Here is a 27532-nt window from a genome sequence, read left to right on the forward strand (position 1 = left end):
ATTTAATTAACAATCTGAATGCAATTTAGATAATTGTGAATTTACATCATTTTAATGTCTTTGCAATTATAGGGAAATGTGATGACATATGATCACTGCACACTTAACGGAATCAAATCAAAACTTGTAGCACCGTTTTCTTTCCATTATACTGGCTACTTGAGTTAGCATGTGATGCATGTTACCAGGGTTGCTAGGACACAATGCAATGCCTCACATCCTTGCTGCATAGAGAAGCCTTTGAACTCATTCTGGACATGGGAATTTTTGAATATCTACATAAAGCAGCAGGGTGGGGGAGGGAAGGAGGCTGGGGGGCAGATAGGAAGCGGCGTAAGCCCTTGGGATTGGCCTACTTCCTTCCCTCTCCCCAGCACACCTCCTTCTGCTGTCCCTAGTGCCCAGTTTTAACCTCCAGAAAGGGTAGGAAACAGCTGGCACAGATCTTCCCTGTTGGAGGCAGTGCTCAGCCTTTGGAGTCTTGGCTCTGAGATCATAGGATCCTAGACTTGGGACTCCCTTAGTCTTGGGAAAACAGGAAAGTTCCTTCATCTTGGCTCAAGTGCAGCCTAAGATATTTTGCTGCTTGGGTGTGGAGGAGCAACTGGTGCTCACCCAATCAAGGTGAACAACACCCTGAGCCAACTTGGCTTGGCACCTGGGGGAGAACATCCCAGAATGCCTCTCTCTCTTCCCGACAGCACAAATGAATGCAATAACATTCATGGCTTCCATGATCCTCCCATTCTGCTATGATTCGGCTATAGGACTGGGGATGCCCTTTTGGGCCAAGGGTTCAAAGAAGGAGCAGATTTCAAAGCAGGCTTCACAATGTGGCTATTTGTTATAGTAATGTGATGCAAAGCAGTAGGCATTTGTTGTAGTTGCTCATCTGATCATGAACAGAGGGGTGCTCTGGAGGAATAATCTCATGAGATTACCCTCCTCACCTTTGCTGAGTGATGTCCTATTACAACTCCAGGTTTCAGGGAGCCTCCTCCATCAATGGATCCTTCCAGGCAGCAGTCATTCACAGCACCTGATGCCCCACAGTGCTTTGCAGGAAATTACACTGGTTGTATCTCCTAGATTTATCTGCTCCAAAGGATTATTTCAATGGTGGGGATGGGAGGCGCTGTCCTTCTGTGGCAGAGCTGAACAACATGCTGTGCATGCAGAAGATCCCAGCTTCAGCCATGGCATCTCCAGGCAGTGCTGAGAAAGAATCCTGCCTGAAGCTTTGGAGAGCTGCCACCAGTTACTATCAGCAGTACTGGGCTAGATGGAACCTTCTTCTATGGTAGAAGGCAGCTTTCTGTGTTTCTAACAGTGGGCTCTGGTAGTTGCTGAGGGTGCCATGTGGCAAACCAGGCCTGATGGAGTTTTTGATGGTCACTGAATACATTCAGCAACCCATTAGTCCTTGAATAATCTCTTCTTGAGCTGACTTGGAAAGGTTTGGCCTTGGGCTATATTAAAACATCCTGTTCCATTTTGAAAATATCTGGTTTGATTAACTGAACTCATGTCCCTCTTTCCCATAATTGTTATTCTTCTAGTAGCACAACATCTTTGATCCTTTGACGCTGGAAGCCTTAATAGCAGATAAAACTGTTGACTGAACACAAACAACTTTCATTTTGCTATTATACCGAAGAATCCAATAAATAACACCATTGTGCCTTTTAACTTCTTTATTGTTGCTGTAGAGTAAGTTGTTCATTCCTGAATAAAACATTCTAACATTCAGTAAAGTTGTAAAACTAAGGCTATTTTGGAGACCTCTTGTAACCCAACATCTTTTAACACAACTGGTTTATAAAATGAATCCATAAAAATATACTGCAGAAGCAACAGCAATTGAACAAAGACATGGAACTAGACGTGTTTAGTATGATCAACACAGAGTACTTCACATGCTTGCTTATGGCTCTGGTATTAGTAATATTCAGTGCAGGAAAGAGAAATGCCTTGGTCTGTTTTGTCAGTAGTAATAACTTGGTGACAAACACAGCCAGTGTGATAGCTCATCTTAAGTCCAATAAGTGCTGGGGGAAAAGTGCTTAATCAAATATGATGATGAATGACTAAGCTAAGAAATGGAAAGAGCACATGTACACACAGCTAGAAATGTTCACTAACTAGAAAAGGAAGCTGTAGGAGAATGTTTGTTAAAAATATAGGCCTATTTTGAAAAGGATCTTGAGACTGGGAGTGAAGTTTCTTCCTGACATAGTGCTTCACCTCCAGGCATTTTGGGCAACATTCTCCATTAGCATCGTGAAAGTCCATTCAGATCATAGTTCTAACACACTGTGGGAAAAATTCAGCAGCTTTTTCAGAGAGGAGATGAAAGTACAGCATACATCTGACCTCATCTGCATGCTTTCACTCATTGGCTTTGCTGTATATCCTGTCTGGTGCCTGGGAAGGAGGTGAGGGCAACAGATCTGCAAGAATGGATTTTATTGTGAAGTTCACATATCCATGAATATGATTTTGCATTTGAAAACATTCCTTAAAAATTGCTTAGGGCACAATCTTAAAGCGGTTTAGAGAGGAAAAATTCTAGAATTCCCAGCATTCCCCAGCTGACCGTGCTGGCTGGCGAATGCTAGGAGTTGTAGGGCCTTTTTCTGTCCAAACATGAACAGGAGTGTGCTCTCAGGGTTTGTTATAATTCCAGTGTTAACGTTATTTCCACTTTCAATTTCATGAGAGAAAAGTTAATTTCCCCTAGTCAGGTTTCTTCCCCCCCACCCCCCATTCAGGTTAGATTCTTGCCCCCTTTTCCCTGATTTTTGTTGGTTGTCAAGTTTGTGTTGGATATATTTCTCTATCTAATGAACAATTTCCTATGGGATTATGTTGCAGGCCAACCCAGTTCTGAAGCTGCCTCTTATCTTAACATATGACAAACTATTCACAGGACATAGACATAGCAACCTGAATGTGGTATGATGCTATGGACAATTTAATATATGTGAGGATGACAATGCCTAATTCAGCTGTGCACAGAAACTTCTGTCATGTTTACTTAGTGATAAACCCTGATCAAATTTGTTTTAAAGCAGGATTTAAATGTAGAAATTGGAAGAATTCAACAGGGAGAGAAGAGGCGTATCAAAACTGTACACAATAGAATAGACCTATATTAAGGCCCTGACTTTTGTTTTCTCATCCACATGCCAGAAAAATTGCTGATGTTAATGATGACATATCATTCCTCTGCAGAGGGAAATATTAGAAAGAGGCAAATATGAATCAGTAAATAAGCTGGAACTGTGAAACCTCACATTTTATTTATGGAAAGGCTGTGGAGAAATCATAGCCCACTACTTTTAGCTCCACCATTGGCCCAGCTATTTAGAGCTACACATTCAAAAGGTTCAATGGCTCTCAACTTTGATTGATCAGCAAATTGTTTTGCAGCAACATAGCAGATGCTAGTTGCGAGCAAGAGACACACTCATGTTACATTCAAAAAATACAAAAATCACAGGACCTACAATTTTCCTTTTACACTGTAACTGTATAGTGCCAATGACAGCACTAAGAAAGAGTAATGATTCTCATGCAAATCTTCCCACACTTTGAAAACACTGTAGGACACCTGAAAAACATCCACAGACTCAACCACTTTAATTTAATCTCCTCTTGACTTCTGTTATTTCTTACTAAAAAACTGATGACATGCAAGTTCTATCAATTCAAGCCCACCAAACAGTTTTTGTTGGACAATAAAAATGACAACCACAGTCACAAAATACCATCGTACAAAGCTATACCAGTATAGCAGCACAAACACAGCCAGTGTGAAAAATGTCCAGTACAAGAGTGAAATACACTTAACAACCATGACCCTGAGCTCAGATTTACAGGGTGGAATCTTGCTTCTCCCTGTCACATCAAAGTATTTTTTGCCTTCGTAGAACAAACGCAGCCTTTCTTCCTTTTCCTCCCATCGCTTCTGACACCAGCGTTGCAGCTCTTCCCGAGAGGCAGGAAGAGTCTGTACTGGATATCTGTGGACGTGAAAATGAATTTCCTTTGGGAAGTTCCCATAGAGAAGATGTTTCTCAGTTTGAGGAATGTTCTGAGGATATGCCACTGTTATGTCATGGACAGCATCGAGGTTATTAGCTAGAGAATAAACAGGTAAAAGACTTTGAATATAGTCAATGACAGTCAATGCAATATTAGTTCATGGAATATAATACTGATTAGATAACTATTATGACATAAACATTCACAAAACCCATTAGAAGTTGTCATTCTCCTCTAAATGAAACCAGGAATGCAGCTCAAAGATTTTTAAATATTGCATTTACTATTTGCCTTTTCATATTTAATAAAATAGATTTGGAAATTCTATCTACTTAATTTTAGAACTTCAGTAAATATCCTACACATTATTCAAGATGCCATATGGGAAGCTTCAGGTGAGAATAATGCATGTGGCCATTTAGCTTGAAAGCAGTGATATGAGCCAAGAACTTACGTGTTTATAAGAGAAGACCTGTTAGATCAGACCAAATGGAAGTCTAGTCAAACATTCCATTTCCCAAAGTGACCACTCTGATGCTTCCAGAAAGCATGACAACACCACCCATGGCCTTAAGGCAATGGCCAACTCTTACAAATGTTCCCCACCGAATGGTATTTGGAGGCATGTCTTCCTCTGAATGTGAAAGTTCCACAGAGTTATTATGAGTGCTAGACATTATTATAATGCAAACTCATTTTGTGATACTGTGCTTTTAGTTGTATTTTTTATAATTACATGCTAAAGACTCATTTTGTAATATTTTAGGGTTCCCTTCCACCACGGATAAAGCTGAAAACAGTGCACCTTTCTAATAAGAAAAGTGGAGTGTCTTTCCAAATTTTGTGCTATATATTCAGGCCTATTTGCTAAACTGGTTCAATTTTGGTATTTTTTGCTCAAGAGACTGAAGAGGCTGAAGTTGACTGCTTCTATGATGGCCTATAACACCTTCTAGAATGAACACCCAAAAATGATGTCCTTATCATCATGGGAGATAGGAATGCTAAAGTAGAAAGCCAAAGGATAACCAGAATAACAGGCAAGTGCCTTGGAGTACAAAATGAAGCAGAATTTTGTCAAGAGAACATGCTGGTCATAGCAAACTCTTTTCCAACAACCCAAGAGATGACTCTACACATGGACTTCAACAGATGGTCAACAAAGAAATCAGATTAACTATGTGCTCTGCAGCCAAAGATGAAGAAGCTCTATACAGTCAGTAAAAACTAGACCAGGAGCTGACTGTGGCTCAGATCATGAGCTTCTCGTTGCAAAATTTAGGCTTAAATTGAAGAAACTAGGGAAAAGTACTAGGCCACTCAGGTATGACCTAAATCATATTCCTGATAAATATACAGTAGAGGTGGCAAATAGATTTAAGAAATTAGATTTGATAGACAGAGTGCCCAAAGAACTATGGATGGAGGTTCGCAACATGGTATAAGAGGCAGCAACTAAAACCATCTCAAAGAAAAAGAAATGCAAGAAAACAAAATGGCTGTCTGAGGAAGCTTTACATAGCTGAGGAAAGAAGGGAAGCAAAAGGCAAGGGGAAAAGGGAAAGATACACCCAATTGAATGCAGAATTCCAGAGAATAGCTAGAATTGATAAGAATGCTTTCTTAAATGAACAGTGTAAAGAGATAGAAGAAAACAATAGAATAGGGAGAACCAGAGATCTCTTCAAGAAAATTGGAGATATGAAGGGAATGTTTCATGCAAAGATGGGCATGATAAAGGACCAAAATGGCAGGGACCTAACAGAGGCAGAAGAGATTAAGAAGAGATGGCACGATTACACAGAAGAACTGTACAAGAAAGGTCTTAATGTCCCTGATAACCACGATGGGGTGGTCACTGACCTCGAACCAGACATCCTGGAATGTGAAGTCAAGTGGGCCTTCGGAAGTCTGAGCAACAACAAAGCTAGTGGAGGTGACAGTATTCCAGCTGAGCTTTTCAAAATCCCAAAAGACAATGCTGTTAAAGTACTACACTATATATGCCAGCAATTTTGGAAAACTCAACAGTGACCACAGGGTTGGAAAAGGTCGGTTTACATTCCGATCCCAAAGAAGGGCAATGCCAAAGAATGTTCAAACTACTGCACCATTGCACTCATTTCACATGCTAGCAAAGTGATGCTCAAAGTCCTACAGGCTAGGCTCCAGCAGTATGTGGAGCGAGAACTACCAGAAGTACAGATAGGGTTTCAAAGAGGCAGAGAAACAAGAGAGCAAATTGCCAACATGTGCTGGATCATGGAGAAAGCTAGGGAGTTCCAGAAAAACATCGACTTCTGCATCATTGACTATGCTAAAGCCTTTGATTGTGTGGATCACAACAAATTGTGGCAAGTTCTTAAAGAGATGGGAGTACCAGACCATCTTATTTGTCTCTTGAGAAACCTATATGCGGGTCAAGAAGCAACAGTGAGAACTGGACACAGAACCACTGATTGGTTCAAAATTGAGAAAGGAGTTCAGCAAGGCTGTATACTGTCGCCCTGCCTATTTAACGTATATGCAGAGCACATCATGAGAAAGGCGGGCCTAGATGAATCACCAGTTGGAATTAAGATTGCCGGGAGTAATATCAACAACCTTAGATATGCAGATGATACCACTCTCATGGCAGAAATTGAAGAGGAACTAAAGAGCTTCTTGATGCGGGTGAAGGAGGAGAGTGTAAAAGTTGGCTTGAAATGCAACATTAAGAAAACTAAGATCATGGCATCTGGTCCTCTCACTTCCTGGCAAATAGGTGGGAAAGAAATGGAGGTAGTGACAGATTTTATTTTCCTGGGCTCCAAGATCACCGCAGACAGGCACTGCAGGCCAAGAAATTAAAAGACGCTTGTTCCTTGGAAGGAAAGCTATGGCAAATCTAGATAGCATTCTAAAAAGCAGAGACATCACCCTGCCAACAAAAGTGCGTATAGTCAAGGCTATGGTTTTTCCAGTTGTGCTGTATGGCTGTGAAAGTTGGACCATAAGGAAGGCTGAGCGCTGAAGAACTGAGGCCTTTGAATTGTGGTGGAGAAGACTCCAGTGAGTCCCTTGGACTGCAAGGAGATCAAAGCAGCCAGTCTTAGAGGAAATCAACCCTGACTGCTCTTTAGAAGGTCAGATCCTGAAGATGAAACTCAAATACTTTGACCACCTAATGAGAAGGATGGACTCCCTGGAGAAGAGCCTAATGCTGGGAACAATAGATGGCAAAAGAAGAAGGGGATGGCAGGGGATGAGGTGGCTAGATGGAGTCACTGAAGCAGTCGGTGTGAGCTTAGGTGGACTCCAGGGGATGGTTGAGGGCAGGAGAGCCTAGAGGAATGTTGTCCGTGGGGTCATGATGGGTCAGATAAGACTTTGCGACTAACATAACATAACATAACCAGCTTTGGTTGTTTATTTTTGCACTGTCACTCTATGCTTTTGATAGAGCTCATTGCAAATTCTATCTGCAGTGCAAAGCCTGTAGGTGTAGTTGTTCAAGTGCTGGACTGGGACTAAGGAGATATGGGTTTCGGTCCCTATTCTGCCATTAAAACCACTGGGTGACTTTGACCAGTCACTGGCTCTCACTGGCTCTCTCTATTGCTATCTTGCCTTATTTAGTTTTTGTAGTTTCTTTATGGATTTTCATTGTTATTGGCCTCATTGCAATCATGGAGTTTGTTGTGCTGTAGATTATATTGTTTATTGTATATACAGATTTTATCATGATGTAAGCCTCTCAGAGAGCCTATGGCTAGTGGGGTGGCATCCAAAGTAAATAAAAAATGAACCTTGCATGTTGTCTTGGGTACAATATAAATGCATTGTAGTAACAACATCATAGTTTTGGATGATGGAAGGCTAGGGTGGGTGGAGAAAGCCTTGCTATTTACATCTTGAGGAGTATCATGCAAAAGCACATTTAAACAAACAATTTCTAAAATATGAGACTGTCATTTGATAGTCAGTTGGCAACTCAACTTGAGAATACAGAAAGTTGATGCTAAACTCATTTATTGCTGCTTTCTTGGAACATGAGAAGCAGCTAACAGAATTACTTTATGCACAAACACTGACATTAACATGACGCACTGCTTTCTTGTCCAATATCTTACCAGACTGCATTCTTTTGATACTTCATGAAGTCAGCATACCTAATCCAATGTAGGCACTGAATTACCTGAATGTAACAGTTACACTAAGCTGTGCCAGTACATTAATTTATGGTGTATTTCTTTGAAAAATCTCCTGGGGAGAACAGACTGCATCAAAATATTTATGATGAGAACTGTTTGAACTTGCGACATTTGAGATTCAGCTATTTCAGAAAGCTATTGTAAGTTATTGTTCCAGAAATGAGTAAGATGCAACACTGTAAGATGTAAGCTTTCTCCGTTCTTTGTCATTGTTTCTAAAATTCTGCAGACAATTTTTTTCTTCAGTAATTTTCTCATAGTTGCACTGAGAGTCCCTCTACCATCTCATCATAACACTACTGCAATAAGGATGGTGATCAAATGTTGTGTACTTTCCACATACCCTTCTTGTAAACACTACATGGTGGGCAATAGGCAACAGCAGACCATCCTTACCAGTACTGCCCCCAAACAATTACAGAACTGGAATTTCTCTATTGCTTTATTTTATTGATAGATCATCCAATAGTTGAAATGTTTGGCATGACATAAATGATAACAACACGCAATAAAACTAGAGAGGCCACTTTTAAACAAGCAAAGATAAACAGCACTAACAACATTTCAGAGCAAGATAAAAAGCATCAGGGAAAGGGGCATTTTAAAACTATAGCTTTAAAAGATACTAGAAGGTATAAAACAAGGACCATCTAAAAAGATCACTTAGTTTGTTCTTAGTGAAGTTCTTTGAGGTTGCATTTTGCAAATTTACTTCAGAATAAACCCCACTGAACATTTCTGAGTAAACATCCTTAGCATTTCATGGCAAAAGTGAATCTACTACAAAAACACAATCTTTCGTGCACATGTATTTGATTTCTGCGTGTATCAACTTGATCTTCTGGCTGTTAATAGCTTCCAAGCCACCCTACCCTCTCTGCTGACCTTGTGGTATCAACATAGAAAAACTCTTTTTTCCCTAATATTGAAAAGGATTACATGCGTCTAAATGTATCTATTATGTAGGTCGTGCATATTTCAAAACAACGTAACATAGCAGCTTAGAAGGATTCTTTTTTTAAAAATTCTGGTCATTTTGCTATTCAGAGATAGGAAACTTCAGCTGATTTATTTAAGCACCGATGAAAGGAGCATTCCTTTTCCTGTCAGAGAACTAAGCAGTCAGAAGCATAGTACCTAACTAATAGGGTCTAAATGTTCTCTGCAAGTTTTTCCATTACAAGTATGAACATGGGAAAGGCTAAACTATCATGTGTCAAGGTCTTTTGAATTTTTTAAATGCATTAGTTAAGGAAATCCCCCCTAAATCAGAAACTTCTGTAAGGCAGATAGAAGGAACTTTTGATTTCAAATTATCCAAGGTTGCTTCTTCCATACCTAGCTAGCAAATGGCTTAACCCATGACTTAAACCTCTCTGGAAACAAACAAGGACAAACCTACCTATGAAATCTCACTGACTTTTCCAGTTAATCTTCCACGAAGCCATATCTTTTCCACAAATATACTTAAGCATGCAAGGGAACAGATTTAGTTGAGGTGACAAGTGGTATTTTGTTTCTTTCTGGTCCCTTGTATCAGTCTAGACAAGTTAATCTTTTCCTTCAATTGATTTTTTTGTTTTGTTTTTATTTTTAAAGCCTAATGTAAAACCTTAAGATGTGAATTCCTGCCTAATGAAGTAAAATGAGTGAGGCTACCCTGATCTGAACTGTCCAGGGACCTTTGCCTAAAGGGAAGTATTAACAAGTAAAAAGCAAATAAATATTGTAGGTTTCTAACTAAAATATCTATGCATGGCTCATCTGTGACTGTAAGCACCTGTAATTCTACAGCCAAGTAGCTGTTAAGTTAGGCCATGAAGTTCAAAGGAAAAAGCCATTATCAACTGTTCATGGAGGGAAGGGGGGGTGACTGGCACCCTAAAATCTAATTCCAGTAGCACAAGAAGCTCTCATTTGTTTTCACAGGACCTTGCCAGCAGCTACACATACAGAGAATGGAGCCCTGACTGCCTTCATTTGAACTCCACTAGGTTGATGAAATTAATTTGCATGTGTGTGAAATCAGTTAGAAATTCTTCCCTAACAAGAACACAAGTTTGTCACCTGAAACTGGCCAAATTTGTTACTGCTGTTGGTCTGTCATGCCACCTGGACACAGTTGTGCCATTTCTGCATGGTAACTTTGACTTCCCAAAACCAATGAGAGAATCAATGATCTGTTCTAAGGCTTGTATGGTGCACAGTGGCTTCTCCAGACAGCTGGACTCAGGGATCTCCATTTACCATTGTTGGTATAGAATTGGCAGATTGCTGTGGAAAGAGCGATTGCTGAAGTGGCCACTCAGCCACCCATTCTGTTACCTTCAGCGTCATAACAACGCATGTGTCATCATTCCCTTTATTCTTACTGGCTGAGTGATGTGCCCATCTCTCTGTTTACTTGCATGGAGGAAGAAGGGGGAAATCATAGGAAAAGTGTTTATTTAATAAAAATTCCTTTGGGAACTGGAGCGGCTGGGCAGCATTGCAGAGATGCAGATACACTCAGTGGGTGGGGGGAAGAACCTGCATCAAAACTTCAGTGCATCAATCAGGATGAGGCTGCTGAGGACAACAGGGGGCAAGAGGGTAAAGAAAGAGATTTTACTTGTGGGGGCTGCCGGGAAAATGAGAGCAGGACGATGGGGTGGGCTTCATGGAAACAGCATTGCCCAGGAAACCACATGACTGTTTGATGCGAAGTTCAGGCAAAAATCTGTGTGCCATGGAAACAGCACAGACTTGTCATGCTGTGTTAACCCAGCCTTTCTGTGGTTATGCGTAGCATCCAGGCATGCACTAAAGCAAAGTTATGCCCTTGCTTATGCCACATGTCTGATCTCCTATGGAAAAATGGTAATACCTGTCTCTTCATCTGATTCCCTATGTGACTGCAGACACCCCTGCAAAAACATTACAGTCAATTATTATGGGGCAAGTAATCCATGTGATTGAACAACAGGCTATTCAATTCTTATTCAGGCCCCAATTTCAACCCTGATGGTTACACCTGTCCAAATAATTTTTAAGCTGCATTCTGAGTACCACACTTAGGAGTAAGTCCCACTGAACTCAGTGGGAATTTCCACTCTGAGCAGACCTGTACAGGATTGTACTGTTAATGTCCTAAGAAGAATTCTCATTCTGTTTAGGAATAGCAGCGTTTTTCTAACTTCATTTAACAGAGTACCTCAGAAAACAAATATGAAACAGTAATATGAACTCATGCACAAGATTCCTAATAAAGATGAAGCAGTAAAAAGTGCAATAGCTTCAGCTACTTAGAAACTACTAAGCAGGAAAACAGCCAGAAAGATTATTGTCTGGCTCATTTCTATTAAGATTTCTTTAGAAACTTTAAAATTGCTCATATTTCAGGATCTACAAGAGACATCTTTCTCTTTGCAATTACAATGCAAATTTAATTGCTTTTAGGTCAGGTCAGCAAGAGGCAATTCCAAGAATCATAGAAGGCATGGCCTATGTTTTCTGCCCTTGATATGTGCAAGTCTCTAATTATGGAGGCTTATATGCATCCAAGGCAAAGCCCAACTTCTGCTGCCCTGGATCTTGTGCCCAGTATTTTGCCTTGATGGCTTTTTGTCATTTAAATGATGTGGTGAAGAAGAGGAGAGGAGGAGGCTGGGGTGGTGTATGGATACAGTGCACCTATTGGCCCCACCCACACTTAGTGAGGTTTAATCCAGTATATTCAAGGTCTTGAAAACAGATCACAAGTTTGGCTATTCCCCTTTGCCGAAACGAATAAGAACTCTAGATAAATTAATTTATTATAATTTCCTGACACTAACAAGTTAGCCCAACAAGAGAGTTGCATTCAAGCAACATGGAACAGAAAATCAAAGGTCAATAATTAAGTGAAAAGGCAGTCTTACTGCAGAAATTATACTAAAATGCCCAACATGTTTTGGGCTATATCCAACTTCTAATCAGGAGGAAATTCAATTGTAGCCCAGTTACATGAAGGGTATTTTGCCAGTAAGGATCTGAATTCAAAAGCAAACATATGTTCTTCAGAATTCCCTTTGCATCTGTAAACATACTGGATCAGTAATACACCTGTCATTCTTAAGCTTTAATCCTATATTCATTTAAACGGGAACAAGCCCCACTGAGGGGCTTATTCTGCATAAATATGCATAGGATTGCAATCAGTATATTGACTGTTGAGTTCTAACATTAATAGTCTATTTCATTTAAGCCACACAGGTATTATCAGCCTTTTAACTAAAGCAAAGTAATGCTCCAATTTTAATTGCCGTTATTCTTGCTACTGTTTGGGCACCTGACTGAAGTTTTGCACTTTCACCTGATGACAGCAACCCTATTAAGTACAGCAGCCTTACCAGGCATAAAAGGTACAAATGCCTCAATTTTCTATTCTTCAGGCCACCATGTCATATCCCATATGTGTAACTGAAGTCTATTATGCAATTACCTTCTGTAGAAATCTGCTGCTCTTTCTGTGGATGGCCATTTTAGTCACTCAGGTCTTCCTGTGCTCATACCTGATAACTTTGTGGAATGTAGCCAAAGTATCAACGGCATCTCAACTGCACAGCTTAATAACAATTAACTGAAACCTAGCCTTTCTGCCAAAAGCGTTGCTTAAGACAGCTAACAATAAAATACAGAATAAAAATATTAATTAAAACATGGCATTAAATGAACAAATTAAAAACAGAAAAGAAATAAACACTCAACCAATTAAACAGTCCAGCTTCACCAATTTCACCCTCTGTTACTTCATTAACTATCACAGATCTCCTTGCTTAGCATTCAGACTTTTTGTGATGTAAAAAAAACCATCTTTTTGAAAGCTAGTTTCAGCAAGGCCATGAGGCATTTATCCATTTATCATATGGATAAACAAAATGCAGTGAGCAATTCCTTCCCTGAAAATGGTTATTCTAAGTACCACTTCCCAGTTTACATCTGACTGACCTGACATACTTCCTCATGTGCATACTTAAATATGCAAAAGAGTCCTAAACCACATGAAGGACGCTTAGGAAATACTGACATCAGACTGTATGCTACGCTTGTGTGAGTGGCAGGTAGCTAACTTAACCATGCTTCCTCTTCTCTTATTCTTCCTGAATCCTCCCAAAATCCTCTCCAGCAGGTTTGGGAGCCCTCCTGAATAGTGCAGGTTGTGTTGTGCAGGTGGGGAGGAGGAGGAGGAAATCATCTGAAATTGTACTGAGGGATCTTGAACCCACAGTTCTTTAAGCGTGCACTTAAGCTTCCTAGATAAGTGAATACAGGATTGTAGCCTAAGAAATGCATGTCTGGAAGAAAAAAAACACATACAGATGGATAAAGGGGCACTCACACTCCAAATAAGATTTTAGTAGTAACATAAATATTTAGAATGTATCATTAAAAATAACTGAGTGAAGCCAATTCTTAGGTTTCTTGCTCACTTTCATCTTCTGGTCGAGCTATGCTTTATTTCTAAGGCATTAAAAGTCTATTTTTCACAATCATTCCAGCTGACTTTAATGATTCCGTAGTATGAACACTCTAGTTGCCAGATAAATTTAAGTATCTGATGTAATGATGTGTCTTCCCTGGCAGGCTATGTTAATGAATCTCATCAGAAAATGGCACTATTGACTACTTAATTGGATGTTTATTTAAAGGGTTTGGGTGTCTCACTGATCATGCAGATGAATGAGGTGGTACCATACACCTGTCATCCTGTCAGAACAAATTCTAACTGCCAATAAGATGATGTAACTTTAGAGAAGAGGAAGAATCTAGATGTGCTATGGAATTTCATAGTGCATTTAAGACGTTTTCAATACAATCCTGTCCACTTCTACACAGAAAGAAGGCATACAACTGGTATATAATAACAATCTGGAATACTGTACTGAATCACAGCAGCAGACAGTTCAACACGACCCAAATTACTTCCTAAACTTGCTATATAGGAAATATGCCTATACCAACTCTTGCCCACAGGTTTGTAAACCTTACCAGATTAGTCAAACTCTCTCTGAAAAGTTTTCTTTAAACACGCGGCATTCCAAGCCCACGCATATTTACTTAGAAGTCTCCACTGCACTCAGTGCTCATTCCCAAGTAAAAAAGAGTTGGATTCGCCAACTGCTTATCTTAACTTTATTTGTTATGCTCCATCTACATCTCTTTTAGCACCCACAAACACTGCTATAGTCTTTGTTGAGTGGAACAAGTTTGCGTTAAGTGCATCAGGGTTGCTGCCCCCACAGGCACCCCTGTACAGCAATCAGCATAGCAGGCTCATCCAGGATTATTACACACTATCCAGGATGTCTTCTTACATTTAAAATCCTTCTCCCTTTTTACAGAGCTTGCTGTTTCATGAACATCTAGAATTCTCTTTTTAAAATGCTTTAGCGGCATTGTATGCTTTTTCTCCTGTGTTGACACTAACTATCCACATTCTTTAAAAAGCAGCAAACAGCAGCCCAGTTATTCTTCCTCTCTTTGCAATAATGGCACTGGATGAGGCCTGGCAAGATTATTGTGTACTGGATCAGTAACATGCATTTGCAGCACTCTTCACTTGTGCAGAAAAGCCTCAGCGGTGCTCCCTGTTGTTCACTGACAAGTTCATGTAATGCCAACTGGTTAAAATGCAGACTTTGCTTGAAGGATGTATTTCATGTATTAAGAAAGAATACAACAAAGAGCAAGGAAGGATGAAAGATATGGCTAACAGGACAAAGCCAGCTGCTGTGCAGCTTTCTAAAAGGTTGAATTTATCCAAGTGCCAACCTGGCAGCTGCATTTTAGCCTTCATAGTTATGTTTTCCTTCCCAGGCTCCAAAGTACTATTCTATTCTATGAATTACAAAGCAACTGAGCTATAAATAAAATGCACACAACATATGAAAAGTGGAGAAGAGGAAGGACAAAAGAATGGAATAACAAGTTATTTTCATCTTCTCAGGATGACCAGGCAGAACTGACTCACTGCTCTTTATTACCCTGTTTGTGTAATGCAGCTAACGGACTTAGCAATTGCACATTTCCCCCAATTATGCAAACCTGTTCCCTCTCAGGCCCATAAATCACATTTAAAAAATGTATGACACATGATCAGAGTAATCACTATTTGCTACTGAGCATCAGGGAAGTTGCCCATAGCCAGTTCAGAGGGCTCTAGTGTACACACAACTGGCAACTGATCCATTCCCTTGAATGTACAATGGGCTGCTTGAAGTATTCACTGGCATTAAACACAGAAGCTGTCCTCAGAGAACCCATATTCACTGATGTTTTTGAATGTATGCAGCATGAGTTGGACTGGCATATATAGGTAATACAAGGTGAAAATGGAAGTAAATTTTAAGTTGATTCTACTATGAACATGTAGCAGACACTTGGCAGCCACAGAGTGATACCGTGCCTGTTCCTGCACTACAATCCTACTAAGGTACACACTGAATTCCGTGAAGGTACCAATGTCTTACTTTTACAAAAATCAAAACATACATAAATTCCACTGTTCAACCAAATGTTTTGGCTATGTGATCAGTGTAGTATCAGAGTCTAAGAGAGGTAAGCACAAACTACACTGGTTGGGGCATGCTGGGAGTTTTATGCCTTTTTTCAGTCTAAACTTAGAAACCTAAGAAAGAAAGCGAGTCAGAAGGGGCCTCCCGAGCCATATACTCTGAACCCCAGCTTACAAAAGTCTTAGCTTACACAAGTCTGCACCTTGATTCACACAAAATCCTCCCCAACTTCTGCAAAACTTACATGAGTTTGCAACTCAAGAGCACACTGTTCATGCAACAAACATCACTGAAACAAAGTCCAAGAAGTGGCCTAGACAGGTATGGGGGCTGCTTTCTAGTTTTAGGGACAATTGTTTCAAGGTTGCTAAAATCAACTTTTTGAAAGTTTTGTACTTACAGCAAGCAATACACCACTAAAATATTCCAGTGAAAAAATATTGCCACATTCAGTTCTCGATCACATGTATGGTCTGTAGAATCTGTTGATTTGGTCTAAAATAGTAATACTGATACTAATAGTGATGACATTGTTGTGGTAGTAGTAAGAAAATGCTTTAAACAAATTCCCATTCACCTACTGCTTTATTAAAGCAAAGTTAAAATTTGTTCAAAAAACAGCGTAAAATGGTCAATAAATATATATTGCATACTGTTAAACTAAATATAATAAACTTAAAAGCATGCTGAAACTATGCATACATTATTAAAACATCATTTCCCATGCAAATAAATACAGCAGGCATTTATTTTTCTATAGCATAATTTAAATTAGTTTAATTTACTTTCTTAGTAGAAATTTGCACATAAATTCCATTGCAAAAACAGAGGTTTTTCTAAGTGGAAGGCCTGAAATGAGTGGAAATGCTTGCTTCTCAATTAGGACCAGTTGTCAAAGCTCCCCTATGTGAGTTCTACCAACCTGCATTATTCCAGAATTGCACATTTGGTAAATCTTCATCCCAAGAGAATTGTCAAAGGTGTAAGTACCCTGTTTACTTAACTATATTTTTATACAACTCAGTAAGTGACGCTTTATGTTGGACTTTTCCTTTCAAGCCCACCATTTCTGTAAAAAAGACTTTTTCTTTTCTATATGCAATATTCCACAAGACAATCCAAATTAACTTTTTGCTGCAATAAACTTATTTTGCACATTCATGGTGTTAATTATCTTGTGTACATGAAGCAGTAACAATGGCAGTTCAATCTACTTGAATCCATGTTGTAACCCAATAAAATTATGGGAAAAGTCAAGTGGTATGGTTGTGAAAGGCATTGTACATGCATGTACTTTACAACTGGCCTGTAATCAACTCAAGATTTCCAAATTCATAAAATTAACAGGTTAGTCTGGTAACTCTTGCTAAGTTACTTGGCGATTTCTGGCATCCACCTTTCTTCACTTTTCTAACAAAATAAATTATAGGACAATTTTAAAGGGAAAAAGTAGGATCCCCCCTTTGAGAGGGATGTTTTTACCTCCCTTGAATTCCATTTTAGGAACTCCTTTCATTATGTTCACCTGATTTTCTGCAGCTAAAGTACAAAATCTAACGCCGCATGGTAAACCAGTGACCTTTGCTACTTTCTAACAAGGCTGAAGAGCTGTGTTTTTGAATCAGAGAGGCTTTCTGTGACCAAGTTTGGAAAGAGAAGTTACAATAGAAATCTTAATGTAAAATGGTATATATTTTCTCTTGGTAAATATCTTGGTAAAATCTGTGCTGATGCTCTAAACTGTCCGAGCAAGTTTAGCTATTGGTAAATAAAACAAACAACAATATTAAAATCTTGTTGCCAAAACTACATCCTGCTCCTTTCATCAGTGCTCCAACTCAACCACTAGAGAGTTCTCTTTAGCTACTCAATGTTCTTCACAACTGTGTCCAAGGCATGTAAATGATCCTTTAATACTTGGTGGCTTAAGGAAAAGCAACTGAAATAGCTGCAAGGTTAAGGACTGCAAAGCTACATGATGTATTTACAATATTCATTGACATGATAATGAGATTAGATGTAGTAAATAAGCTAACAAATGGGTTTTTAATTCAGGGCACTTTATTGAGAATCCCATGGCTATTAACAGTAGTCAGGATCTAAATAAGCAGGCAGTAGTATAGCCTTATAGCTCCCCATCCAAATAGTGCTCATAAACAATGGAAGATGTGCAAAACTGAAATAGCTGCAAGATAAATACTGGAATGTATTTGGAATGTTTTGGGCATATACTCTTCATTCTGGAGGAGTCACATTAAAAAAAAGCTCAGAAAATGGTTTTATATGAGAGAGGGAGAGGGAGAGGGAGAGGGAGAGGGAGAGAGATTTTCTCCAGATGAATAACTTATGTTTAAAATATACTAAATGTGCTGTCTGGATAAATGCAATTTTACACTGATAACTCTACTCCTTTTGATCCTCTTGCTATTTGCTACCCTTAAATTTTTCACCATGCCACAAAGAAATTTCTTTTGCAATGGAGGGAAGTTTCAAAAGCCAGTTATGATATGCCTAGAGATCAAACAAAACAAAACAAAAGATGAAGTGAACCAAAATTCCACTGGGCTAGCACAAGCCCAAATGGCTCTTTGTTTCTTGGCTACTAAAGTTAACATTTTCTTCTCTAGTAGACTGCTGTACTGGAAAAAAAAAAGAAACTCCTAAACACCTTAATCAATGCAAGAAGTCATTACTAGATTTCAGAACTGGTATCTCTCACTACGTAATCATGATGTAACCTAAAATTCTCTTCTCCTTCACAATTCATACATTTTTCATGTCTGCTGTCGAAAGGAACTGGAAATACAACTTAAAGAAAATCAGTAATTTTCTGTTTGATCTAAGATGGATAAATTTGGAGCTTAATCAGACATAGGTACTTAATGCAAAGCACATGACCAGATTTCTTGCTGCTTCATTAGAACTGCCAAACAGGTATGTGTTAGTAAGTGAACATTCTCAGCAGGGTTTTAGGTACACATATTCAAACAAGCCATGGAAGGAAATCAGTTTTGGATAGGTGAACAATTAAGCTTCAATAGTTGCTGCCCTGGCCAGCAGAAGATGGTGCTCTTTAAGAACCACTTAACATTAAAGATGCAGCAAAATTACCTTTCCTAAGGAGCCATTATTGTTACTTCACAGATATCATGACTCACTAACTACAGGCAAACCCTGCTACCCTTTATATTTGGATCTGCAAAGAGGCATATCCAAATGCAGCTCATAAAACTTTGGAAGTGACAGGTGTTTAAAGCCATGACTGGAAGGATGGAGAAATGTTCTTACAGCTGCTAATCTGCTGGCACTGAAGCAGTTTCTGACATACCACAATACACAAGTGGACAAATCTTATTAAGTTCAATCAGCCCAGTATTCAGGGAGCCATCTTAATCAGAAAGGGATTTAATGAAACATCTCAGTTCCAATAAACACTCTTTAATTATGACTGACTAATATTTATCCACAAAGAAGAATTTGTTTCAGGATTAGCCTAAGACCTGGAGGAAGCCAAATACATCAATTTAATAATGAAATGCCTAATTAGGCTATAATGGATTTCTAATTGTGATATATTGCTATGTAGCACAGATGACTTGTTTCATACAATTGCTTTTCACTAGCCATATCATGGCAGTTTAAAAAGTACAAACCTATAAATAAGAGAAAGGGCTGAAAATGATGTGCTACCCATTGTTTCAGACACATTTAAATCTTTATATAGAGACCAGCTCACATTCTCTCCTTCCCCTAAAAGATAACACAGAACTGACCAGGAAGCATCAACTAAAAGGCTATATACTCAATGTCATCTGCAAAACTATTTCATCTGCCCCAATCTTTACTCAGGTTGTGGTAAAAAGGCAGCCTGCAGATTAATTAATAACTGAAAAAATGTTACGTTTTTAAGTTAAGTTCTAATGTTGCATACACAATCCAAAATACATGGATATAATATGAAATTTATATACATATACTTATTTTGTGTGTGTGTGTTGCATGTAGTCGTAAACTATTGTGAAACTCCTGATTGTTAGATACAGGAAAGAGACTACTCAGGTGACTGAAATTGCAATTCTGCACACATTTACCTTGGAGTAATTCCCACTGAAATCAGCGGCACCTCTGATGCATAGGACTACACTGCATGACTTCACTGCTGTTTATATGAGGCTTGCTTGTGGCAAAATAATTTTGCTAATAGTGAAGTCAGTTTCACAAACCTGTTGTCTAGATAATGGCTGACTGCTCTCTCATGTACTTTACAGATCTTTTTTGCCCCTGTTAACAGAGTGATACTGACCTTTGTTAACAGAGAACAGGTAATCTAAAACGTTCATGGCAGGTGAGAGAGGTGAACTTAGTTCATGCACGGAGAATTTCTGAAGTCAAAATTACCTTAGAAAAAGAATTACGAAGAGTATCTATGCTACACAGAACATTTGGTGAGAAAGGACTTGGCCCTTTAATAAAGGAAGCTGAGCCTTTGTAATTTTCATGGAAACATAATACTAAGTCTTTAATAGCAAATCAATTAGCTGGGAGAACTGAAAGCACTGTTATAAAATGTAGGAATGCTAGGGCCTGTCTAGTCTGTGTTTGTTGTATACTTAGCGTCTGAGATGCTAAGAAAAATTACCTGGGGTGTGCAAGTGCCATCCTATGGATGTTGAGGCAGAAACAAAGACCTACAACTCCCAGCATGCTGTAACCAGCTATGTAAAGTTACAGGTCTGTGTGTGTAAACAGGAAAAGGAACCTTTAAAGAAGTTAATAGAAGTAAAGTTTCCAGACTCCTCCTTTACTCTGCAGCCATCAGCAATGCCTGAAAACCATAGGAGTCTGGAGACATGGTGTCTCCCGAACTATGTGGGATTGCATACAGAAAGCTTTTCTTTTGCAAACCTCCTTAAATTATCTTACAATCCAGTGCAAGCCAGTATTTTTGTTAAATACCAATCTATCTTATTTCCCTGTGGATAAAGGAATGTTTTTAACCCTATTTTGCCACTTTTAACTAAATGTAGGATGCACTGAAAATCAGGATGTGCTGTAAGCTGTCTGGGAATAATGCAGTTCAGGAACCACTTTTTCCCACATGAATCTGCTCAAAAACAACCATCAAAGGGGAAACGGCAACAGCCTCAAAAGCACATTGAAGTTCAGTTGGTCGGGATGCAAAAAAAATACCTTTTCCCTCATGGTAGCCAAAGAATGGTTTGCTTAAAATGTTGTTTGCTTTTAAGCATGCACTGAAAGCTGAATTGTTTTGGCAGACAGTTTTAGTTTCACCTCTTTTTTCCCCTTGGTAATGAATGTATCATTCTTTCATTCATCCAATTAACAGATCAGAATTTATATAATACTTCAGTGTAGGTATTTAATTAAAAATAAACAACCAGACTCACTCCCGAGAATGTTCTCAATCTCTCAGCATGGACAAAGTAGGGATGGGATATGATAATATGCAAAAGAAAATACACACTTATTTGAAATAAAGAGCAAACCCTTGCACTTTTTCCATTTTAAAGTGAACTGTGTTCCAAGTTTATCTCAAGTTATGGTAAAGTGGCTGTATGTTTTCCTTTACTGATGTGCTGGCCTATACCCAATATTAAACTAATATAAAGTTTATAATCAGTGTATAAGTCTATGAAAACTCTATAAAATATTTTAAGCTGTGCTCTGCTGTCAGATGGAGACCTCACCTGATGTCAGATGGATATCTTCCTTTCCCACCTGATGACATTAAATCCGTCATCAAGAGCAGGCAGTTGCAGGGTAGGACAGAAATGGATGTCCCACTTTCAGTTTTCAAGTACTACTTTGTTCAGCTTGATACAGAACCATATTCCACCTTCACTGACTTCATCCTGAGCTTTCACTATTATTTAACTTTTCATTTAATAATCTGGCATCATCTGATGTAGAGGCTATCTTTAGAATTCTAGCTTTACCATAGTCATTAAGATAGCTATATTTGCTCTACAGTAGTCCTTCAACCAATAAATGTTCAGCGTGTTCCATTATTTCTTCTACTTCCTATTTTCAGATGCCATACAGATATGTGAAAATAGTTCTTTTACGTGATACATCAAATAGCAGAAGGATGCAATAACTAGATTGCATAATACATAAATAAAATAAAAACTAGACACTCCAGATTTGAAAAGTATGTTATAGGGCTGATTATACTATCTATATATCAGCAACTTGATGGAGCTGTCACACTTCATGACCATCACGATAGGGAACAGTAATGAGAAAGCAAATGAATTTACTGAACCTTTTTTCAGTCATTTTCTAGAAAATGATTTGGTTAGGCTGAACTATTTATTACCTTCATTAACTAGACATCGTTTGTCATGGGTCTGATGAATCTTCATTGGTATTTAAAATCTTTATGAGAGGAACTTTCCCCAAGCTGTCAAACACTGCTGTGCTATTTTGGTCACAAAGAGTGCAGTCCTGCTGGTGGTGTGCATGTGTATGCATGCCACATTTGTTTTATTGAATAGAGCTCCTCTATTGAAGGCATATTTTGTCCTCACTTCACTATCCAATAGTGAATAGGAAAAGGGCCTGTGCATCCAGTATATATACAAGGAACCACTGACATGCTTCGGCACTATGGGACAACAATGCTTCATGTCCTGGGATCATTGGCAACCATGAACTGTCTTTACTGCATTCTATTGCACCCCAAGAGCCATGGGAAAAGCTGTCATTTCCTTAATGCTAATAATGTTTCGCTCCTAAAATAGACAGATGTAGAGACTTCTAGGATGTTGAAGGCAAGTAGGCTAGAACTACTCATATCTGTGTCTTGTCTTTACAGTTGAACTATCTATATATACCATGGGTCCTCAAACTTCAGCCCATGGGCTGGATACGGCCCACCATGCTCGTTTATCTGGCCCGCCTCACATCTTTTGGTCTCGCTCAGAGAAAACCATCTCCGACCGAGTCCAAAAGCTCTGATCTGGTGCAGGCGTTCTCTGTCACTGAGATCTGGTGCACGTGCCAAATTGCAAGAGCTCAACTGCACATGTGCCGGCTCTCCCCCCCCCCCCCCACCACAATTGCATGCATGTACAGAAGAAAGCAGGGTGCAAGAGAGCGAGAGAGACGAAGACACTAAAGGATTGAAGGTAAGAAAAATCTAACTTGTAAAATCTATTTTTAATTATGTGAGCCGTGGCTACCTTGCCGAGCCCGGGGCAGCCACTTGATGATGGAGGTGCAGGAGCAGTGGCCTTCTATGGGCAAGCCACTGCCATCATCGAGCGGCAGCCACGCTTCTTCCCCCTTGCGGAAGGGAGAGGCGCCCCGCTCAGACAGCCACGGCCCTGTCCCAAAAGCAGTCCTTACCTTCCTTCTTGCGGCCCTCTCATGGCTGGGGGAGCCACTCTGCACTCGCCTCTCTGGCCTCCCCCTCCCCCTCCTGGAGCCAGGCAACCGCCTGAGAGGGGACCTTCCTCTGGCTTGGAAGCGGGGCGGTGGCGAGGAGCAGGAAAGGCCTTGACTGAAGTGAGCGCACCCTCATGGCTCGCCCTCGTATCGTGTTCTCCCTTTTGGCAGGTGGTGCGATGTCATCTTGGGCTTCTGCTGTGGCCCAAGCGAGCAGAGCAAACATTTTTAATTTTTTAATTAACTTTTTAATTTAATTAATTTTAAAATTAAATTATACAATGATACATCAGCTACTTAAGTGAGCAATTCTATGGCCTCTAGACAACAGAATAAGCTCTAAGATTCTAAGATTAGAGAAACCACTCTGGAGAATCATCCCCTTGTAGGTGACATGGAAAGAACCATCTCAGCTGCACTCCTAGGTTAAGAAAGTGAATGGGGGGGACTTCAATGGGTAGGGAAGGAAGGAAACTGGAGGGGCCAGTATACCAGCCTCCCCAGCCTTTTCCCCCTTTTCCCCAGCTAGACAAACAATAAAAGCCCATCTAGTGAAAATGCAGGGCAGGGTAAGATCAACTCTACTGCTTGCTTGTCCTCCTCTGCAAAGGATGATCATAAGCCTCCATGTTCAGGGACTTAAAATTACTGAGGGTGTAACCCATATGAATGCACCCGAAATGAGTATAAATACAGGCTATAGTCTTGTAAACTAACACACCTTTTATCTTTGCCTTTAATAACAGTGAAGCATAGTGATTGCAAAGATTGGATTGTTGGCTTTACAGAGAATTCCAACACAAAATTTGAATAAATAACCTATTCTAGTAACATAAAGGTATTAATGAAACATCATGGAGGCCTCTTGGTATAAAAATAGTTTGTGTTGGATGTATTTATAGCATTCTATTTCAGTGATCTATTGTTAGATAAAATGCTTATCCACTTTGTCTCCTCATGCAATCACTTCAAAATACTGAAAGGACAACATTGTCTGCAAAGTTATAACATGATTAATTCATAAACTTCACAAGCTCTTAAAAGCGCTCCCCGTTTCAAGAAATATTTACATTTGTCTAATGTCCTCAATGTCCTCTTAGAACACTAAAAAAGAAAGCAGAAAAAACCCTACAGCAATAAAAAAGAAATACGGCATGGAGATTTGTCTAGTGCTGATGGGGGGATCCGCAGAGAGTGTCCCACAGCAGCACATTCTACAAAAGGAATTAAAGCCATGAAATTAACATTTTAATGAAGCAGAGAGACCATTGACGTCAGGACTACTCACTGATTGCTGCTTCCAGGTGGCCTAATGAGATGAAAATGAAGTTTATATCCTCAGCTAGTCTAAGCCAGGCTTGTTTTGTGACTATGATTGAATTTAAATGAGAAGACACTGCTGTGTGCAAACATGTCTAGGCTAGTTAGCAGGCTGTTCAAATCTAAGCACAATACACACAATAAAAGCTTCATTTAAAATATTTCAGTTAACAGAAAGCTACATTAAAATTACAGCCTTTGTTACCCTATTCAATTTTTTATACATAAACCCAATGTACATATGATACAGCAGCAGCAGCTGTGCCAGTTAGTCTTGGTATCCATATGCATAAAAACACAGAAACGACTTCCACCTTACTCTGCTTTAAAAGGAGATTAGACATAAGGTTATCATTGGCTAATAATCATGATGCATATATATTCTGCTTCTGACACTAAATGGTTCTACTATCATAGGTAGTATATCTCTTAAGACCAATTGCTCAGGACAGAAATGGGAGGATGCTGTTCCCCCCATGTGAACTTATAGGATTCTCATAGACAAATATGATAGAGATGAAAAGACAACTGTTGGAATCCTCTGACAGAGTAGTCAACAGCAGGTTAGGCCAACTTAATAGGAAAAAGCAGTTTCAGATTCTGAAGTGGCAGCACTTTCGATTAGCCTTCTCTCACCTGGTATCCTCCAGATGGTTGCATAGTTAACCCCCATGGCTCTCTGTAGATGCTCCATTCTCTCTCTCTCTCTCTCCCTCTCTCTCTCTCTCTCTCTCTCTCTCTCTCTCTCTCTCTCTCTCTCTCTCACACACACACACACACACACACACACACACACACACACACACTATGCCAGGCATGCTAACAAGTGGAATGAGAAAAGCAACACAAATGATAAGCATATAGACATGCATGAATCCCCTAGTTACCAGGTTTGACTTCGAGATACATCAATTTTCAGCAGCCCCATGTAGGCCACAGGAAAGTATTTTAGCACATCTGAAAACAGTTTGAAACTACAAACTACAATGAAGAAAGCAAACTTTAAAGAATCATAAATTTAGACTGTCAACTTATAAGCAGATCTGGATGACAACACTGTCACTCTGTAGTGCAATTTTACAAATGCTTCAATCAAATCCAAACTGTGTTGATATTCAGAGGCTGAAATATTGGAGCAAATATATTTAATATACTTAAAATTCCAAGAGGGGAAATGATCACATCTCTATTATAGAAACATAGAAAACAGAGCGAGTCAGAAGGGGCCTCCCGGGCCATCTAGTCTGACCTCTGGCACCAGGCGGCTCCGCTCACGACATGCCCACCATGTGGACGTCCAGCCTATCCTTGAACACCCACACCGATGGGGCCTCAATGACCTCTCGTCATTATAAAGGCTTGCTTTTCACTCTAAAACAAGAAAAAAGGGAGGAGCCAGGAGGACCATATTATGAATACAAACTCTTTACTACATTTTTCTTTTAATATTTATTTTCTGTACAGCCTAAAATCCTATGTTTTTAATGTAAATACTAAAGCTTCAAAACCATTTTAAGTATTAATCTGAAAACTATTTGGATTATTAAATAAAGTTGGATTTTAAATAATACCAGATATTATACAGGGTAGTAACGCAGTCCCCACTAAAGAAATAAAACAGATAAAAATGTGTCACTTTTAAAATTTGAGTAGAAAATGTTTTGTCCATTCAAGAAACAAGAATGAAAGGATGAAATGCTAAAGAAAGTATAAGTAAAAAGCCATTTTTCAAGTTTGTAAGAGGCAATGTTTGCTTTGAGTTCATAAGAAGCAATCCTGAAAGATGCAATTCTAAAAGTATTTGGCAAGCATTCTAAAATCCATCAGCACACGCAAGAGGAGGGTCAGTTGGCTGTCCTGTGAAATACTTAACTGAATATTTTTAAGTCATAAATTTAATAAAATGTACATGTGCTAAATTTACTCCCCTACTTAACACACACCCTTTTTTGGTAACCTCTCCATTCTGGGAGACTATTTTCCAATTTGTCAATGCAGTGGGAAGGCTCAAAGAGTAATCCCACAGGAATCAGTCCAAATGAAGCAAGCAATGGCTAAATAGCTTTAAAAGCCTTTTAGGGTATAAAAATAGAGAAGATATAGAAAGTTTAATATCTGTGGTTGTGTTAAAATAAGGCAATTAAGAGCTGAGAAAACTAATGCAAAGAAAATATACAGCAGGCTAAATCTCATCCCTTGTAGGATTTGACATGTCTGAAAGGCAAGATACTTTCTCCCTACCTTCTATCTTAACACAGAAGCAGCTAGTTGCCTAGCTCACAATTCTGCCACTTTGTTCTAAAATTTTTGATAATCTTTTAAAGAGCATGATCCATCAATTTAAATAATTTCTAGTAAATACTGAGTAGATGCTATACTGAGATTGCAAATATGACAAAATGGTTAAACTATACTTTCTAAACCATTGTCTAATACTGATAAAAAATCAACCTATTTTAAGTAAATTGATACCTAAGGATATCTATATGTAAACTCTATTAAACATCAGTTGGAAAGCTGATTAGCCCAAACAGCAAAATGTCTGTAATGCAACAGTCGCTGCCTTCCTTGTTTCTGTTCTTGCCATGCTGAGCAGCCCGGTCTGAAGAGGAGTTTGACTCAATCTTTGAAATGCTTGTGCCTGAGCATCACCACCACCACACTGCATTTGTATCTCAACTTTGTCCGTCTTCCAAGGAACCCAAGGTGACTTACTTAGTCCTCCTCCACTCCATGTTATCCTCATAACAGCTGCAACCCTGTGAGGGAGGTTAGGCTGAGAGGAAGTGACTGGTACAAAGTCACCCAGTGAGCTTTACAACTGAACAAGCACTAGAACCCATATTGCCCAAGTGCTCAGTCCAACACTCCAACCACCACACCACACTGGCTCTCCTGAGAACTTTGTGCAGCACTGGAGACCTAACAGTTGTGAGTTGAACACCCATTCAGATTTTGCCACTTGATACATCAAAGTTTGGGGCTGAGGGGGCAGAAGCTGGGGGTGCTGGGGGCACAACCAAGTCT

At 39.3% G+C, this 27532-nt stretch overlaps 1 protein-coding gene across 6 annotated transcripts in view; it reads right to left on the reverse strand.

Moving 5' to 3' along the window:
- Positions 1 to 1679: 1679 nt before the first annotated feature.
- LCLAT1 (lysocardiolipin acyltransferase 1) overlaps positions 1680 to 27532 on the reverse strand; it is a 103573-nt gene continuing 77720 nt past the window's right edge. For 4 of the 6 annotated variants that reach the window (XM_044437850.1, XM_044437931.1, XM_044437761.1 and 1 more), the window contains one exon: positions 1680 to 4143. In XM_044437850.1, the coding sequence (XP_044293785.1) occupies positions 3668 to 4143 (476 nt within the window). In that variant the 3' untranslated portion in view covers positions 1680 to 3667. Of the gene's footprint in view, positions 4144 to 23146; positions 23384 to 25848; positions 25877 to 27532 lie in introns of those variants that run through there. The other 2 variants (XM_044438119.1, XM_044438216.1) reach the window with 2 other exon arrangements.

This window comes from Varanus komodoensis, unplaced genomic scaffold (assembly GCF_004798865.1).
Source record: "Varanus komodoensis strain SLA01 unplaced genomic scaffold, ASM479886v1 scaffold1, whole genome shotgun sequence".
NCBI lineage: Eukaryota > Metazoa > Chordata > Lepidosauria > Squamata > Varanidae > Varanus > Varanus komodoensis.